Raw genomic sequence first — 17,863 nt, 5'->3', positions numbered from 1 at the left:
TAATATTTCTGCTTATGCTCTCCCTCAGTTAGAACCTTCGAGTTTTGTGTTGATCGTTGAGCGTCACGCATAAGTACCATATACCTAACACCATTCACTATGCAAGCAGTGTAAGTAAAGGCATGCGCATGCACACCGATTGAAAGAGTCGATAACTCCTTATTAAACTCTGGAGATTTTTGTTTTTGCATATCATAGACCTTATGAAGGAACCATTTAGGAAATTCGATTTTTTCATCACTTTCAGGATGTAATGATTTGAATTCACTACATTGATGAAAATATATATATATATATATATATATATATATATATATATATATATATATATATTTAGTAAAAATGCGAAATTAAAAAAAGACAATGAATTAAAAGATAAGAAAACTTACGCAATATACTTTCTGACTTCCTCACAATTATCAAGCACAAACCAATGTAGACGTTTTCTCTCTTCTAGACTGAGATTTTTCATTTTCCTTCCGCTAGTTGGTCGACACTTAGACCGAAACACCCATAACTTTGTTTCTTCTATGATAACATCCTCGTTTCTTTCAAGGCGATTGAATCGAGTCTCAACATCTTCAAGGTACATCGAACAAAATGATAATGCCTCTTCAGCGACATAACCCTCAGCTATAGAACCTTCCGGCCTCGTCTTGTTTCTGACATAGTTTTTTAGTTTTTTCATATACCTTTCAAAGGGATACATCCATCTCATACATACTGGGCCTCCAGAAATTGCTTCATCAGGTAAATGCAAAACTAAATGAACCATAATGTCAAAAAACGCAGGAGGATAGATCACTTCTAATTTGCACAATATTTTAATAATGGCTGGTTTCGCTTCTTTCATATCCTTCACCGACAATGTTCTTGAGCAAAGTTGCTTAAAAAACATACAAAGCTCTATTATTGGTGTATAAACACCTTTCCCCAAAAGACCTTTAACTCCAATGGGTAACAAACATTGCATAAGAATGTGATAATCATGAGATTTCAACCCAATAATGTTAGTATTGGTTTCATTCACTTTCTTACCGATGTTAGATCCAAACCCATCTGGCAGTTTCACATTTCTTATAAACTTACAAAAACGAATGCGGTCAGGTTTCGTGAACGAGTAAGGTGGATAGGGTTTATGGAATTTGTTTCCATTCTTTTTTAGCCATAGATTTTTTCGAATGTTCAGTTTTGTCAAGTCCGCCCGAGCATTTGATGTGTCTTTAGACTTATCATTCATCAGAGAAGTACCCACAAGACTCTCACCCACATTTTTTTCAACATGCATAAGATCGAAGTTGTGCTTCAGCTCTAGAGAAGACCAATACTCAAGTTCAAAGAATATGCTCTTTTTTGGACCAATTCAACTCGAAATCCTCACGATCTCTCTTAATACCAGCTCGTTGAGCAGCTACTTTACCCGGTGGACGAAACAATAGACGAGCGTGTTGCGCTTGTATTTCTTCCTCACTAAACTTTCTTGGAGGACCTCTTGTCTCATGTTTGCCATTATAGTCCAAACTTTTTCTCCATGGATGGTCAGCATCTAAGAACCGGCGATGACCAATATATACGACTTTATTTGATACTCTGTATGACGGGCTGTCTTCGTTGCAAGTCGGACAAGCTTTGTACCCTTGTCCGCTCCAACCGAATAAACTACTACGAGCAGGAAAGTCGTTTATTGTCCATAACAACATCGCTTTCAAATTGAAGAATGTATTTGTCGCTGCATCTTTAGTACATACTCCAAAACTCCATAACTGCTTCAACTCATCCACCAACGGCCTAAGGAACACATCTAAGTCCTTCCCGGGTGCTTTGGGGCCGAGAATCAACAAGGTCAACATGAAAGATGACTCTTTCATGCATAGCCATGGTGGAAGATTGTAAGTGGTGAGTATGACCGGCCACGTGCTGTGAGGATTACACATGTTACCAAACGGATTAAAACCATCAGCAGCAAGCCCTAAGCGTACGTTTCGGGGTTCCCTCGAGAAGTCAGGATACTTCATATCAAATTTTTTCCATGAAGTACCATCAACGGGATGAATCATCGTACCATCTTTGGATTGTCCGGTACTATGCCAAATCATATATTTAGCTGTGTGTCTTGAACAGTACAAACGTTGTAGTCTGGGGGTCACAGGAAAGTATCGTAAAACCTTATGAACCACCTTCTTACCCTTTGTATTTTCATCAACCCACCGACTCTCATTACAAACTGGACATTTTTGCAACAACTCGTGCTCTTTCCAGAAAAGAAAGCAGTCATTTTTACATACGTGTATTGACTCATAACCTAAGCCGATCTTTTTAAGTGTCTTTTTTGCTTCGTAATGTGACGGGGGGGCCCTGTTTCCTTCAGGAAATGCAGTTTGCAACAACTCAAGAAGCTGATCGAATGAACTATCAGTCCATTTGTTGATCACCTTGATATACATCAGCTTTGCTAAAAAGTCAAGGGACGAAAACGAACATCCAGGATATAATTTGAATTGGACTTCCTCTAACAGCTTTTGAAATCCAACATCAACACCTCTACCGTCTGTATCTAGGTTCCCTTCGTTGCAGTTGGTATCATTTTCAATCACACCTCCCATAACATCATCAATAACATCGGCCATCTCGTTACTACGCGGTATGGCTTCGACAACCGGGTGAGTTGTATTTTCGTTGTGGTACTTCCATATAATATAATGTGGACTAAAACCATGTTGAAGTATATGGAATTTCATTATGGCTAGTAGTATAAATTTATTGACATTGCATTTGTTACACGGGCATCTAATTTGACCTTTGTTATCGACATGTGGTTTGGATCTCTCGAGATAAGATTCAAGTCCTTGTTGGAACAAGGTAGAGTTACGGTTTTCAATGGTAGTCCACGTTTTATCAATAGACATGTTGCAACTGAAACATTAGTTAGGTTTTAGTGTTTACTCTACAAGAAGTATAACTTGGATTGAATATTTATAACAACCGAATATTTCTTAAATTATTTTTTTTATTATAGCATGATACTTTAAACGATAGTATATATATTTGTTATTTATATCATCGTTTTTTATTCATATTTTGATTTATCAACTTATTTTTGTTTTTATTTTTCTATTTTGATTAATTATAACTTAGTAGATTTAGCGTAACGTTTTAATTTTTATTTTTTTTATTATTAAATTTTACTTTAAATGATATTATATATTTGTTATTTATTTAATTAGTTTATTATGGTTTTTTTCTTTTTCTTTTAAAAACCTTTTTTACGAATGTTTCTTTGTTAATTTATAGAAAAAAATTATCTTTATGATGTATTTATTTTATTTTTTTAATATAGAATAAAATATATTTCTAATAATCATATGAATATTCTTAAATTTTACATACAAATTCATGATGAACATACAATAGTTTCACAAATATATATATATATATATATATATATATATATATATATATATATATATATACATATAAACTACTTAATTCATACAAAACATATCAAATTAATCAACTCATACATGATGAACAAGTGAATATATATAAACCACTCAATTCATACAAAACATATCAAATTAATCAACTAAATCATACATTCAAACAATTGAAAACAAAAAAAAAACAATTTCATAGTTTCCAGTTTATATCAATCCAAAGAAATCAAAATAATCAAATTCACAATTTCACAGTTCACACTCAAAATCAATTTCACACTCAAAATCAATTTCACAGCTTCACAATTTCACAGTTTACACTCAAAATCAATTTCACATCTTCATAACAAATTTCACAAATTCCATTCAAAGGCTTCATAAACAAGTTCACACTTAAAAATAAACAAATTTAACAGCTTCAATATAAACAATTTTACAGTTTCCATCAAGTGAAACTAATCAAACTAACCTGTTTTGCCAGGAAAAATGAAAGCTACACAGTGGTGAAGGCGTGGTGAAGGTGAAGCTGCTGGAATGAAAAAAAAATAACTTCAAATAAATCGGTGGTGTTAATGTGAGTTAAAAAGAAAAATGCAAACACAATTGGGTCGTGAAAACTAACCTCGCCGGAGATATGAGCACGAAATCGAAGGTCCCGTCGGAATTGGAGGTGGCAGTCGCTTTGGAGGTTATACCGCCGGTGGGACTCAGTTTTGGCGGACAATCGGCGGTGGGAGAAGGGTTTCTAGCCCAATCAGCGGTGGAGATCATTGGGAGTCGCCACAGAAACCGCGAATGTGAATGATACGCGCTGGTGTGAAAGGAAGGAGATGAAGGTTCGTCTGAGGAAGACGAACCGGAACATAAAGGGCTAAGCTAATAGCGGCGACGCTAATAGCGGCGACATAGGGCTATTTGCGGCGACAAAATGGAGGGAATCATACGCGAACTTTTTGGCGATTATCAACCGTTGGATTGGGTTGGAATTGTACGACCAGATTTCGTCTAAGGGTCAGTCAACGGATCGCTCCCTTTAGCGGCGACCTTTCGCCGCTAAAGGCATCGTCGCTAATGCCTTATCACAGTAACAAACCCTATCCGTTGGATTATTTGCCAAACCAAGGGTCACGATTGAAAGTAGTGTATCTCCGACGGATCACCGGTTGTTATCTTTAGCGGCGACGGTAATAGCGACAACAGTGGAGTTTTAGCGGCGACATACAGCGCGTCAAGCTTGGTGTCACCGCTATTGCTCTTGTCGTCCCAAAACGCGTCGTCCTTAATACTCAGAATTCTTGTTGTGTCTGTAATGGACTAAAATAATGGTTCTTTTTTGTAGAATAATTCCCTTATTCTCGGACCAAGTTTAATAGGCTTCATGATCCACTTTAATAGGTTCGAATAAGGGGAAGCGTGTACAAGGGTATCAGTTTCATGTATGCCCACTTTCTTGTAGTATGTTTGTTGCTAGTTTGCTATTGGTTACCTTCTTTTCTTAATAAATCTTTGGCTTTCAAAAAAAGTAAAAACTGAGAACTTATATACACAACCTGATTTTCTCATGCTCCGGTCTGAATTACTAGTTCAAGAAGATGGGGAAGGTTTTCAAATTATGTATTTGTTGGAGCCATTTTTCCTCGATACCATGAGTTACTATGGTCAAATTCAACCACTCGTACAAAACAAATCCCCAACCTTGTAATTGTCTCACTAAACGTAGTAGAGGAATGGCTCCAAGGGATTCAACTATAATGCGATATAATCAAACATTAAGGCAAACTTAGATTGAATGATATTTTTGTCCAAAATTTCTTCAAGGCAACATGTTCCTAAAATTACAAGTATTCTCAAGACAAACAAATAAAAAAGAAGGCATCTTATAATTCATATATTATTTACAAAAAGGGTATACACTGGCTGTTTACTTCCCCAACCGGTCCCGTAGCTAACATGAGAAAATTAAATCACAATCCACGGTGAGCAAGCAATTGAAGATGTGCCGTGACTTAAAACTAAAACCGCTCTAATAAATTCTCATATTGTTGTCACCATGTTGATCACTTATGCTGGGACATATTTGTCACACCCCCAAAACAGAACGGCGGAAACGTTCAGGGGCGGAGGACGTCATGTCAAGTATCATAACAATTGAATAGTAAGGAAAGTACACACCACCATAATATAAATATATTTGAAAATTTTACATGATTGTATGTGTTACATGTTTGCAAAAGAAATCAAATACAATATGGTGATCCAAAATGTGTTACTAACGCCAGTGCGTTAGTCTTCAAAAGTAGTTGCTACCTGGTTTAGCGGTTTCCTGAGAATACAAGTTATTTAAAAGAAAAAGTGTCAACATTTAAGTTGGTGAGTTCATAAGTAGTGTTTTGAGGAAATGTATGCCATTCGAAAGTGCGTGTGTGTTTTCCCAAGAAAATCCGATATTTTCTTATAAAAGTATGAAATGCATGAGAATATTTGTTGTATAAATTGTATGTATTTAAACCAGGAAAATCCCTTATTCTCCTAAAAGTGAAATGCAGTCTCAAATGACCAAGACCGTAAGCTGTAAGCAACTATGACATGCTCAAAAGAATGATGTTGTAAATTGTTGTTGTACAAAATTAATGTATATGAACCAGGAAAATCCCTTATTTCCCTAAAAGTGAAATGCAGTCTCAAATGACCAAGACCGTAACCTGTAAGCAATTATGACATGCTAAAAAGAAGGTGTATAGCTTTATTGTCTAGTAAAACTAGTTGTGGAAGTGTTTATCATGAGTTTTTGATTATGCTGATAATACCCTAGAATATAGTTATTTCCTCCCCTAAGCATGATTGAGTTATGTACTACTACGTGCTTGATTCATTGTTTCCGCGTGTTGTGGGTTCCTCATAACCATACTAGACGCAGTACCTATGTTGACATTTGTCACCCCAAATGACGGACTGTAGCTAACAGTCAGGGTGCGGAGTTGTCAGCCCTGTATAGATCTATACACACTTGTCACGCTCTCCCTCCAAGAGACTCTGGTTATTGGCGGGGACTTTCGTTTGTTACAAACAAAGCCATATGACACCACATGATTGCTAACAACGAGTTCACGAGTAATATGATGAAAAATCGTTTGTATGAAATGATTTCCTTTTCTACCGTGTTACAAAGACGTGATGATGAGTTGAGTTTTCTTGTAAAAATATCATGTTATAGTTGAAATGGTTACCCTTGATATGATGTAGTATGCAAACGTATAAATAAAACATATTCCTATTTATAAAACATATTGTATCCCAAGAGGGTAAAGTTGTGTTGTGAGGTATTTTGCATGATAATAACTTCATAAGATAGTTAAAACAATTGTATGAAAAGTATAGCAAGAGATCGATGTTTCACACGATTTTAGTCGTGTGTTTACTTGTATTCCCCCCCTTAAAAGCATATAAAAGCATTTATAAAACATTTAAAAGTGTAGTTTATAGGGGTATGAACTCACTTGATTGATTGAAGAAAGCGTGACGAAAACCGAGCAGAACTTCTACTCGAGAAAGCGGATCTCTCAAGATTCTCGGGAAATCTCGGGAGTCTCGGGAGTGAAAAACTTTCTTCCCACCTTGGATATAAAAAGGCCTTTGGGATGATTCCGAGGGTTGAAATGCAGAGCTTCGGCGCTCGTAAGGAAGGAAATTAGAAATTTTGGCCGGCACCCTCGCATCTCTATTTATAGGGGTCTGAGAGGTTGCGTTACGCGGGGCGTAATAGAGTACGCGTTGCGTACTCATACGTCATGCATGAGCGCATCCTCGGTCGAAACATTGGAGCGACGTGGACGAACCGGAGCCTAGCATCCGAGTACGCGGGGCGTACTACGGTACGCTGGGCGTACGAGGGCTCGGACTGATGACTCGTTCTTCGGATAATACCGGGCTTTAATTTAATTTATATTTTAATTAATTAACAAACTTCAAAAATTCATATCTTTCTCATACGAACTCCGTTTTCGACGTTCTTTATATCCACGCGAAGGTGAGACTACGATCTACAACTTTCGTTTAGACTACGTCGGCAAATTCCGAAATTATTTTTATTATTTATTTATTAAAATGACGTGATTAAGGAAATTCTTCTAAAATTCATAACTTCTTTATCTGACGTCGGATTTGGGCGTTCTTTTCGTGTATGTTTGCAGTTTAATGATATCTATGACTTTTATTTAGACACCTAAGGTCAAAAAGTATTTTATCGAAACTTCGTGTTTTTACGTATGTCCATATTGCCGGTTTTGTCGGAAAACTGAGAATGGTCATAACTTTTTCGTTATAACTCGGATTTTAGTGTTCTTTATATATTTGGAAACCTTAAGACGATATCTACTACATAGTGTACTCCAAACAGAGCTTTTGAATAATTCATTTATCGATGATATTCCTATTACATTCCAAAGAGGTTACAAGACTCAATTTATAATGACCTGAAATAACGGGTTGTTACATCATCCCCCCGTTAGAGGGAATTTCGTCCCGGAATTAGAGTTTAAGCAGAATTGATACTATGTTACGGATAGAAGTTTAATTTGATCTTTGCTTTCCTAAGTGAATTTAAATCTTCGCATGGCCTTCCAGTGAACCTTTTACTATCGGTACACGACTTTGCTTCTTTCGTTTGACTTTACTGGCATGATAACCCTTCTTGGTCGAACGTATGTTGGATGTTTTGTGGTTTGTGAGAGTATAGCCTACAAGTATTGTCTCCAGATCTTCAGAGCAATTACTGCTGCTCATGACTCAAGATCACGTGTTGAATAGTTAACTTCTTGTGTCTTAAGCTGTCTTGAGGTACAGGCAGTGGCCTTTCCTCTTGTATAAGAACGCAACCAAACCCTTGGTTGGATGCATTGCCTTTCACCACAAAATCTTCTATCCCCTTTGAGAGGGATATTATAGGTGCGGTATACTAAGCTTACTTTAGCGTTTGGAACGCTCTTTCTTATGTACAGACAAGTCCGGTGGTCCTCTAAGTGAGAAACTTGGCCTGAAGAATCCTCTTCTGAGGAGTTTGTTAAGCTCACTAGGTAGTTCTTGCATCTCAGTTGGAGCTAGACGATAAGATGATTTGGCTACTGGGGTAGCCCTTGTAACTAAGTCGATTCTGAACTCGAATTGCCGTTGTGTGCAAGGAATGCATGATATTCCTTTCATAAGCATTTCTGAGCTTGCATACATGAAATGAAGAGAGGGTTCGTACTTGGTTCGTCGCTGTAAATAACTAGAGCCTCGTTGTTTAGGGAGGTTAGGATGAACTGCTTTATCCAAGCACCTGATGTCGGCTCGATGTAGACTTAACCAACTCCTACTGATTATGATGTCAAAAACCTTGGGGGTGGATTAGATGTCGTGAAGATCTAAAAGAAAGTATGACTACTCATGAATTAGGGAAAAGGATAGGTACTTTTGTTCCATCTGTCTCTCTTGTCCCGATCGGCGGAAAAGGCATGTGTTTGGCTTCTAAGTTTATTCGCATGGCAACATGATCACTCGTAGTCTTAAGTAGTCTCCATCTTGAAGTTCATCTTAGAACTCATACGTGGTTCATCAATTTCAGTTTCGCGTATACGAGTCGTATATAATTAAGATTGAAAAGGTAGTCGAATAAATGATTCTTCTTTAAGCCCACATCCCAACGAGGAAAAGAAGTTAAAATGGAATCATCAATTCTAAACATGTAGAACCTTGATTATATACTACCCCTATGTATACATTCTTCAGCGATGGATCAACCATATGGGTCTTTGGATTGAACTTGACGTACTGTACGAGTGGTACTTCGGGGCGGTTTGTTGAATTTTCTTCGGAAGGATGGGAAACAATAAGTGCTCTGTGCACGAGTACTTTGGTGTTCTGGAATGACGGCTTTGCTAGAAAGACGATTTCGGAGGAAGGGATGTACGTATGAAGCTGTTTTTGTGAGGATCAAATTGAATCAAGTCGTATGATAATGTCGGAAACATAAGGAAACTTAAAGACATTAGATTTGAACTTAAGACGTTTACAGACAAAACACAACCGTGCAACCATCAACAGGGTTACAGCACTTTAGACTACTATAAGATTATTGCTGCGAATAAGGTATACTACAAAAGGTAAGTATACGTAGTACGAGCATCCCTATACCGACGGGATCCCACAAAAGGATAAGACTCTAGTTGCACTAGTTTTAAACATGTTTTAAAAAGACATACATAATACTGACGATTGGAAGTGAACGTATACTATAGTAGGTTCTTTCGTTGCCTCTTTCCATTCTGAGGTCAAACTCCTCCGGATTCGCCGTCGTCCTTCTCTGTTGGACAGTCCCTCTTGAAGTGTCCCATTACGCCACATAGATGGCATATTCGAGAGATTTCGACATTGGTGTTTGAAGTAATGTGTTGGGTCCGAGTCCGGCAGCAATTGGTAGTATGTCCGTTCTTGTTGCATTTAAAGCAGTGTAACAGACGACAACTACCCCGATGATGGAAGCCGCACTTATTGCATTTCGGTAGGTTTCCGGCATACTGCCTAGCTGGTGTAGGGACAATTGGGATACCAGAAGGGATGGTAGTAGGATGTACAGATGTCGTGGCTGCGAAGGTTGCCACATGTTGTTGTCTTTTGCTCGTCCCTTGGGGTGATTTTCCTTTAGCTTTAGCCCAGAACTTTCGTTTGTTATTCTTGGGTTGTGGATTCGGGGTTTCGTGGTAGTTTGTTGCTTGTTGAGGCATTTGATTGTTACTTGGATTGGAGTTATTGTTAACAATCCCGCCAACATTCGCGTTGTTAGCGTTAAGGTGGGTCAGAATAGCTGACACGACAGCCGAGACTGCAGCTTGAAAGGTAGCTGCATCAATCTGAAGTGTTGGTGTTTGGTTGATGGGTTGATCGTTTTTCCTTGGCGACATGATTCTGTTACATGGAAAGAAAATGAATTTCTGATTGAGAATGGTTGAACCTGGATGTACTTTGATCGCTTAAGTAAAGAGTAGAAGTATGTTCTTGAAGTTTTAACCTACATCTCTATGATGCAGTCCTAGTACAGATTAGAAGTATGTTCATGATAGTTTGACCTACATCCCTATGATGCAGTCCTAGTTCAGAGTAGAAGTATGTTTGTAGAATGGTCTTTAAATGTTTATCGTTCAAGCCGAGGTATTATAGGTTGGTGGATAAAATGATCCAACCTTTAAAAGAGGCTTGAAAATGATTTTGGAGCTAAATTACCATAGTCCAATAACGTGACTAGATGGGGTTTCAGATAGACTCCAACGGTAGCAAAATGAAGGTATTTGAACAAAGGGTAACACGGAAGTTAGTCGACTTTCGATATCATTGATGTTTAAGATGTAATAGGTTTGGGGAAATTGACCTTGTTGTAGGTCATACATCATATTCGGAGTAGAAAAGTATTTGACAACATAAAGACTTAACTAAAAGTACTTATAGTACAAGGTAGCCACATAAAAAGTACTAAATAGAACATAGATAGGAACACGGTTCTTTAAAACAAAGAAGGAAGTAAGGTATCTCCTACTGGCGACGGTCACCCCTATGGGGAACCCTTAGTTTGGTTAGTTGCCATTTCATATTAAGCAGGTATCTCTCGTACACCCTCTGGCGTACTTGGAGCTCTATAACTTCGGCTTGAGGTTCAGCTAGTGCTTGTAGCAGGGTCTCATTGTTTCTCTCAGATCTCTTACTGGTGATCAAGGTGATTGGTCCGAATGGTATGCATTCTTGCATTGACATTAACCTCTTTGATACGTTGAAAAGTCGTCCTGCCCTGAATTTGGTTTCGGGAAACTCGACGGATTATGATTTGTAGAACTCTATTTGCTAAGATCCCTTCACTTGAGTGGTAGAAGCTTCGGTATCCATTAACAACATAGGTTGATCTTGCTCTTCACTCCATATTTCCAAGCATTCTACCCAAGGAAGTGTGTCGGGCCATGAAGGGCTGGAAGAGGGTTAGGGTTTGAAATTGGAGCTATTAGGGGTAGGTTCTCATTTTCGGGTTCGGAGTTATCATCATCCGAAAGGTCTTCAGCATGGTGATCATTCAAAAGGGAGTGGATGATCATTCTCTGGTTCTTCTCTAAACCATCCAACACTACCTTTGATCGAGAAGTACGGGTTGTCGTGGGGATGGAGTCCAGCTATGTTTTCTATGCGAGAATTTAAGGGTAAGAGAATAATTATTATACGAACTATCTAGATAATTATTTCGAAAACCTTCATTAGTTACATCGCTATTTGTGAAGTGCATACCAGCTATGTGTAATTTAACGAGACAGACCTTCGAATAAGTGACCTTAACTCCGTATTCACACAGAATAGGGGTAAAGTAAAATTTTCACAGATTCTAAGTCTATAACATCCTAATTACATATAGCCTTAGTGTATCCACTTAGCAACTATCAACTTAGTGATGAAGATCCCGCTTTTAGTTCTCAAGTATAAAGTACTTATAGTAACACCAAATACTCCTATAGTATTTTAATTTTAATGTTATGTTCTATTGCTCTCATTGAGGTAGGGTTGGTAAGATTTTAGCATTGTTGCAACTACCCAATTTAAACTTAGGCACATGCTAGTCAACCCTCGGATAATATAGGTGATCAGGCTATATCTTCCCAGTTTTGACCATATGTCTCTAAGCCCACTTGTGTTGCCCAACAATCATAATTCTTTTGTACTGTCCTAGTGACACTGGTTTTAGTATGAATGCAGGTACGTATACTTACTTAAATATTTTATTATTTAAAGCATAAACTCTAAATCAGAGTATTTTTAATCCCATTGTATTTATAGTTAGTATACCTTTTATGGGTTGATATACTCAATTCACTATAAACAATGCTCTGATACCAATCTGTCACACCCCCAAACCAGAACGGCGGAAACGTTCAGGGGCGGAGGACGTCATGTCAAGTATCATAACAATTGAATAGTAAGGAAAGTACACACCACCATAATATAAATATATTTGAAAATTTTACATGATTGTATGTGTTACATGTTTGCAAAGGAAATCAAATACAATATGGTGATCCAAAATGTGTTACTAACGCCAGTGCGTTAGTCTTCAAAAGTAGTTGCTACCTGGTTTAGCGGTTTCCTGAGAATACAAGTTATTTAAAAGAAAAAGTGTCAACATTTAAGTTGGTGAGTTCATAAGTAGTGTTTTGAGGAAATGTATGCCATTCGAAAGTGCGTGTGTGTTTTCCCAAGAAAATCCGATATTTTCTTATAAAAGTATGAAATGCATGAGAATATTTGTTGTATAAATTGTATGTATTTAAACCAGGAAAATCCCTTATTCTCCTAAAAGTGAAATGCAGTCTCAAATGACCAAGACCGTAAGCTGTAAGCAACTATGACATGCTCAAAAGAATGATGTTGTAAATCGTTGTTGTACAAAATGAATGTATATGAACCAGGAAAATCCCTTATTTCCCTAAAGTGAAATGCAGTCTCAAATGACCAAGACCGTAACCTGTAAGCAATTATGACATGCTAAAAAGAAGGTGTATAGTTTTATTGTCTAGTAAAACTAGTTGTGGAAGTGTTTATCATGAGTTTTTGATTATGCTGATAATACCCTAGAATATAGTTATTTCCTCCCCTAAGCATGATTGAGTTATGTACTACTACGTGCTTGAGTCATTGTTTCCGCGTGTTGTGGGTTCCTCATAACCATACTAGACGCAGTACCTATGTTGACATTTGTCACCCCAAAAGACGGACTGTAGCTAACAGTCAGGGTGCGGAGTTGTCAGCCCCGTATAGATCTATACACACTTGTCACGCTCTCCCTCCAAGAGACTCTGGTTATAGGCGGGGACTTTCACAAACAAAGCCATATGACACCACATGATTGCTAACAACGAGTTCACGAGTAATATGATGAAAAATCGTTTGTATGAAATGATTTTCTTTTCTACCGTGTTACAAAGACGTGATGATGAGTTGAGTTTTCTTGTAAAAATATCATGTTATAGTTGAAATGGTTGCCCTTGATATGATGTAGTATGCAAACGTATAAATAAAACATATTTCTATTTATAAAACATATTGTATCCCAAGAGGGTAAAGTTGTGTTGTGAGGTATTTTGCATTATAATAACTTCATAAGATAGTTAAAACAACTGTATGAAAAGTATAGCAAAAGATCGATGTTTCACACGATTTTAGTCGTGTGTTTACTTGTATTCCCCCCCTTAAAAGCATATAAAAGCATTTATAAAAAATTTAAAAGTGTAGTTTATAGGGGTATGAACTCACTTGATTGATTGAAGAAAGCGTGACGAAAACCGAGCAGAACTTCTACTCGAGAAAGCGGATCTCTCGAGATTCTCGGGAAATCTCGGGAGTCTCGGGAGTGTAAAACTTTCTTCCCACCTTGGATATGAAAACCGGGCCTTTGGGATGATTCCGAGGGTTGAAACGCAGAGCTTCGGCACTCGTAAGGAAGGAAATTAGCAATTTTGGCCGGCACCCTCGCATCTCTATTTATAGGGGTCTGAGAGGTTGCGTTACGCGGGGCGTAATAGAGTACGCGTTGCGTACTCATACGTCATGCATGAGCGCATCCTCGGTCGAAACATTGGAGCGACGTGGACGAACCGGAGCCTAGCATCCGAGTACGCGGGGCGTACTACGGTACGCTGGGCGTACGAGGGATCGGACCGATGACTCGTTCTTCGGATAATACCGGGCTTTAATTTAATTTATATTTTAATTAATTAACAAACTTCAAAAATTCATATCTTTCTCATACGAACTCCGTTTTCGACGTTCTTTATATCCACGCGAAGGTGAGACTACGATCTACAACTTTCGTTTAGACTCCGTCGGCAAATTCCGAAATTATTTTTATTATTTATTTATTAAAATGACGTGATTAAGAAAATTCTTCTAAAATTCATAACTTCTTTATCTGACGTCGGATTTGGGCGTTCTTTTCGTGTATGTTTGCAGTTTAATGATATCTATGACTTTTATTTAGACACCTAAGGTCAAAAAGTATTTTATCGAAACTTCGCGTTTTTACGTATGTTCATGTTGCCGGTTTTGTCGGAAAACTGAGAATGGTCATAACTTTTTCGTTATAACTCGGATTTTAGTGTTCTTTATATATTTGGAAACCTTAAGACGATATCTACTACATAGTGTACTCCAAACAGAGCTTTTGAATAATTAATTTATCGATGATATTCCTATTACATTCCAAAGAGGTTACAAGACTCGATTTATAATGACCTGAAATAATGGGTTGTTACAATATTTAATAAGTAGAGAAACAAATACTTTTAGGTGTTTACAATGTTTTTAGTGCCGTTGTCTTGTCTAATTGTTTATGTATGTAAGGATAAAGCTTCCTTCATGTATCCACTAAGGTAGAATTCATCTTCCTCATCTTTAACTCCTGATGAATTAAAAATAAATAAATGATGTGTCAATAACAAATGTACTTTTTTGCTAATAATCTTATATATCTGTTCTTTCAAATCATCTCCATAATTAGGGAACTGATAAAAACGATATCCACAACTTACTTGAAATTTCATAGCCACCTTAAGTTGGAATACAACGTCAGCAATTGCAGGTCGTTGTTCTCGAGTTTCTTGCAAGCATCGATATGCAATAGCAGAAAACTTGCTCAACGTTATTGGTTTTATATCATTTCTTATTCTCTGATCAATAATCTTGTCCAACTCTCCTTTTTCATAGTGTGTTCGGGCTAGATGATGGAGGAATCGATGCTCATCATGGTAACTTAAAACATATGCTAGCCTTCCACACAATACTTCAAACAGAACCACTCTGAATGAGTACACATCAGATTCTTTTGATAAATATCCTGTTCTTTCGTATTGTGGGTCATTACAACCATATGTTCCAGCAATGTTGGTGATCACAAGGGTGTTTTGTTGATTTGCTAAAGCTATCCTAGCCAAACCAAAATCCGAAAGTTTTGCCTTCCCGTTTTCATCCAACAAGACATTTGAACTTTTTATATCCCGATGTATTATTCTGTGCTTCTCTGCAACATGATTATGAAGATAATCCAATGCCGAAGCAACACCAATGCAAATTTTAAGCAATTGTGGCCAAGACAATCTGTTTGATATTGTGGTGTCACGTAAGTATTGGTCAAGGCTTCCATGAGTTGCGTATTCATAAACCAAAATCATCTCCCCGTTATCGTCACAAAACCCTATAAGGGTTATGATATTCTCATGTTGATACTGTGAAAGAATTGAAACCTCAGTGAGGAACTCCTTTTTACCTTGAAACCCAGTGACATCTAGCCGTTTTACAGCAACTAGCTCATTTACATGATCTTCCCAGGTGAGGATTCCCTTGTATACACTTCCATATCCAACCTTCCCAATGAAATTTGTAGAATTAAAGTCTTGGGTACTATCTTTTATGGCCTCCAGGGGGATTCTACAGTGGTTTAGTTGTTTCATCTGCAGACATGTTATGACTAATTAACGTTGAACCACTCTAAAAAACATACATATATGATATATACATGATTTCCGGAACCAACCTCTGGATATCTTAGCTGATCTTGATTTGAACTTCCAGGCTCACATGGAAGTATATTATCAGTATGCAACTCCGCCTTCTTAGCATCATTTGAGCTTTTAATAAATATCTACACACATACACAGTAACAATTCACCAAATTGCTCCACCAAATATAAGAAATCATCAAATGAATTCCTCGAACAGACCTCGGGATGTCTTTGTACCTTTTGATCTGAAGTTTCAGGTTCAAGTCGAAATATATCACGAGTGTATATTCCTGCCTTCGCAACTATGAATTCATGTGCTTTCAATATCTATGAACAAAAACACATTAATAGTTCATCAAAACTGGATAAAGAAAATTTAAGAAGTTATGAAATGGATTTCTTCAAGGAACAGAATATCCAACAATTTACCTCCTCTGGCACCTTAACAGAATCTAAAAGACTGACTGACCTCAGAACCATATATAGAACTTTTGCAATTCGATAAGCTTTTGTAAGATAGAGGGTACTGACATGAGAATTAAAATATTTCAATCAGGATAGGAAAAATATAAAGAATACATATAAAAAATAAGATGATTAAATTTGGGGCTTCCTCCATCTCCAATTCTCTCTTCAGCAGGGTCAAGTCTGTTACATTTTCGATCAGCACACACAAAATTTAAGATGCAAAGAGAAGTAAAGAACACATAGATTTTGGGTAATCATGCTACATCTACGGCCTAACAACAAAATTTCTATTTATTTTGTTATAGGTCTTTAAAGTTACATGAAATCTATATAGAGACAAAACGGGCCAAACCGGATACGATGCCAACCCACCCTATTTCTTGGTCGTTATAGTGGCAGCCACGTCTCTTCTTCAACTATTAGAGATAAAAAAAATAATACAAGTATCTCTGACTCACCTACTTCTAGTTCAAAATCCACGTTGTCAGGAGAGACATCTTAGATAGATTTTCCTAACAACACCATCTTTTCCCCAGACTCTAGACCATCGACTCATAGAACCTTTCCATCTAAAACAAATCCATCGACACAGAGTTTTTACGACTTTTAATCACCCTATCACTCAAAGCTTTCCAAAGCTTAGATAGTTCTTTTGAAGCGAACTCATCTCATTTCTACAACTTCAATCTATCGCATGCATTTTTTCATTCTCAAATCTTCTAGATAGGCTCACTAGTCTCGGTTAAAATAATGTGTTAATAGAGAGTATTTGAATAGAGGTCTTTCTTTATAGTTGATTTCCTTATGTCCCTAGTTTTTGTGCCTACTTCATTTGTAATATTGTTCCAACTGACTATCACTGTGCTTCCATTAGCTTAGATATACCACTAGTGTTATGTTTTGGACAAGTGCTCTCTTAGTAACTTTTTTAATAGCCTGTCATGCTACTTAGGTAACTGGATTTCGGTTTAATGGTCAATTTCTTGAATATATCAAGCTTTTGACTTTTTTTTTTTTTTTGGGGGGGGGGGGGGGGGGGGGGGGAGGGGGGGGGGAGGGGGGGGTGAGGGGGTTGTTTACATAACTTAATTATCTTCGGTCAATTGGGAATAAGACTTGGATCCAAAAAAGTATGTTAGATAATGGATTTGTAGCTTATGTGTAGCTAACTTATCCTTTCTAGCCAAATGGTGATGGAAACTTCAAATTGAGGACAATGAACTATGGTTAAAGGTGGTACGAGCCATCGATGGGGTTAGTGGTTATGACACTCCCTCTTTTCCATCAAATGACATATAAGGAGTGTGTGCAACATATCTAAGATTGGAATACTTCATCAAATATGGGCATTGCTTTTGCGAAAATATTAGGGAAAATGATTTAAAGGTCCAACAAAGTTTT

The 17,863-nt window shown here is 37.3% G+C and overlaps 2 protein-coding genes across 2 annotated transcripts; both read right to left on the bottom strand.

The window, feature by feature from the left end:
• Window positions 1-385: 385 nt before the first annotated feature.
• On the bottom strand, window positions 386-2,627 carry LOC145061273 (uncharacterized). Its single transcript, XM_079008704.1, has 2 exons — window positions 1,397-2,627; window positions 386-1,311 (listed from the first exon to the last, which is right to left on the bottom strand). Exons 1-2 carry the CDS (start codon window positions 2,625-2,627, stop codon window positions 386-388), a joined length of 2,157 nt encoding a protein of 718 aa, XP_078864830.1.
• A 12,000-nt stretch (window positions 2,628-14,627) lies between these two features.
• Window positions 14,628-16,524, bottom strand: LOC145070858 (putative receptor-like protein kinase At5g39000). The gene is made up of 4 exons (XM_079017818.1): window positions 16,232-16,524; window positions 16,027-16,134; window positions 15,026-15,943; window positions 14,628-14,895 (listed from the first exon to the last, which is right to left on the bottom strand). Exons 3-4 carry the CDS (start codon window positions 15,941-15,943, stop codon window positions 14,851-14,853), a joined length of 963 nt encoding a protein of 320 aa, XP_078873944.1. The 5' UTR covers window positions 16,027-16,134; window positions 16,232-16,524; the 3' UTR covers window positions 14,628-14,850.
• Between the last annotated feature and the right edge of the window lie 1,339 nt (window positions 16,525-17,863).

This window comes from Lactuca serriola, chromosome 1 (assembly GCF_051521515.1).
Source record: "Lactuca serriola cultivar US96UC23 chromosome 1, Lser_US96UC23_V15, whole genome shotgun sequence".
Lineage (NCBI taxonomy): Eukaryota > Viridiplantae > Streptophyta > Magnoliopsida > Asterales > Asteraceae > Lactuca > Lactuca serriola.
This window is presented reverse-complemented; position numbering and strand designations above follow the sequence as displayed.

What these genes read in the sequence shown, in the direction of transcription:
- LOC145070858 (XM_079017818.1), bottom strand. Translation starts at nt 15,943, where the DNA reads ATGAAACAACTAAACCACTGTAGAATCCCCCTGGAGGCCATAAAAGAT. An exon ending in AGGTGGCTATGAAATTTCAA is followed by an intron (nt 14,896 to 15,025) that starts GTAAGTTGTGGA and finishes TTAATTCATCAG; the next exon opens with GAGTTAAAGATGAGGAAGAT.
- LOC145061273 (XM_079008704.1), bottom strand. Translation starts at nt 2,627, where the DNA reads ATGGCCGATGTTATTGATGATGTTATGGGAGGTGTGATTGAAAATGAT. An exon ending in AGTAGCTGCTCAACGAGCTG is followed by an intron (nt 1,312 to 1,396) that starts GTATTAAGAGAG and finishes GGTCTTCTCTAG; the next exon opens with AGCTGAAGCACAACTTCGAT.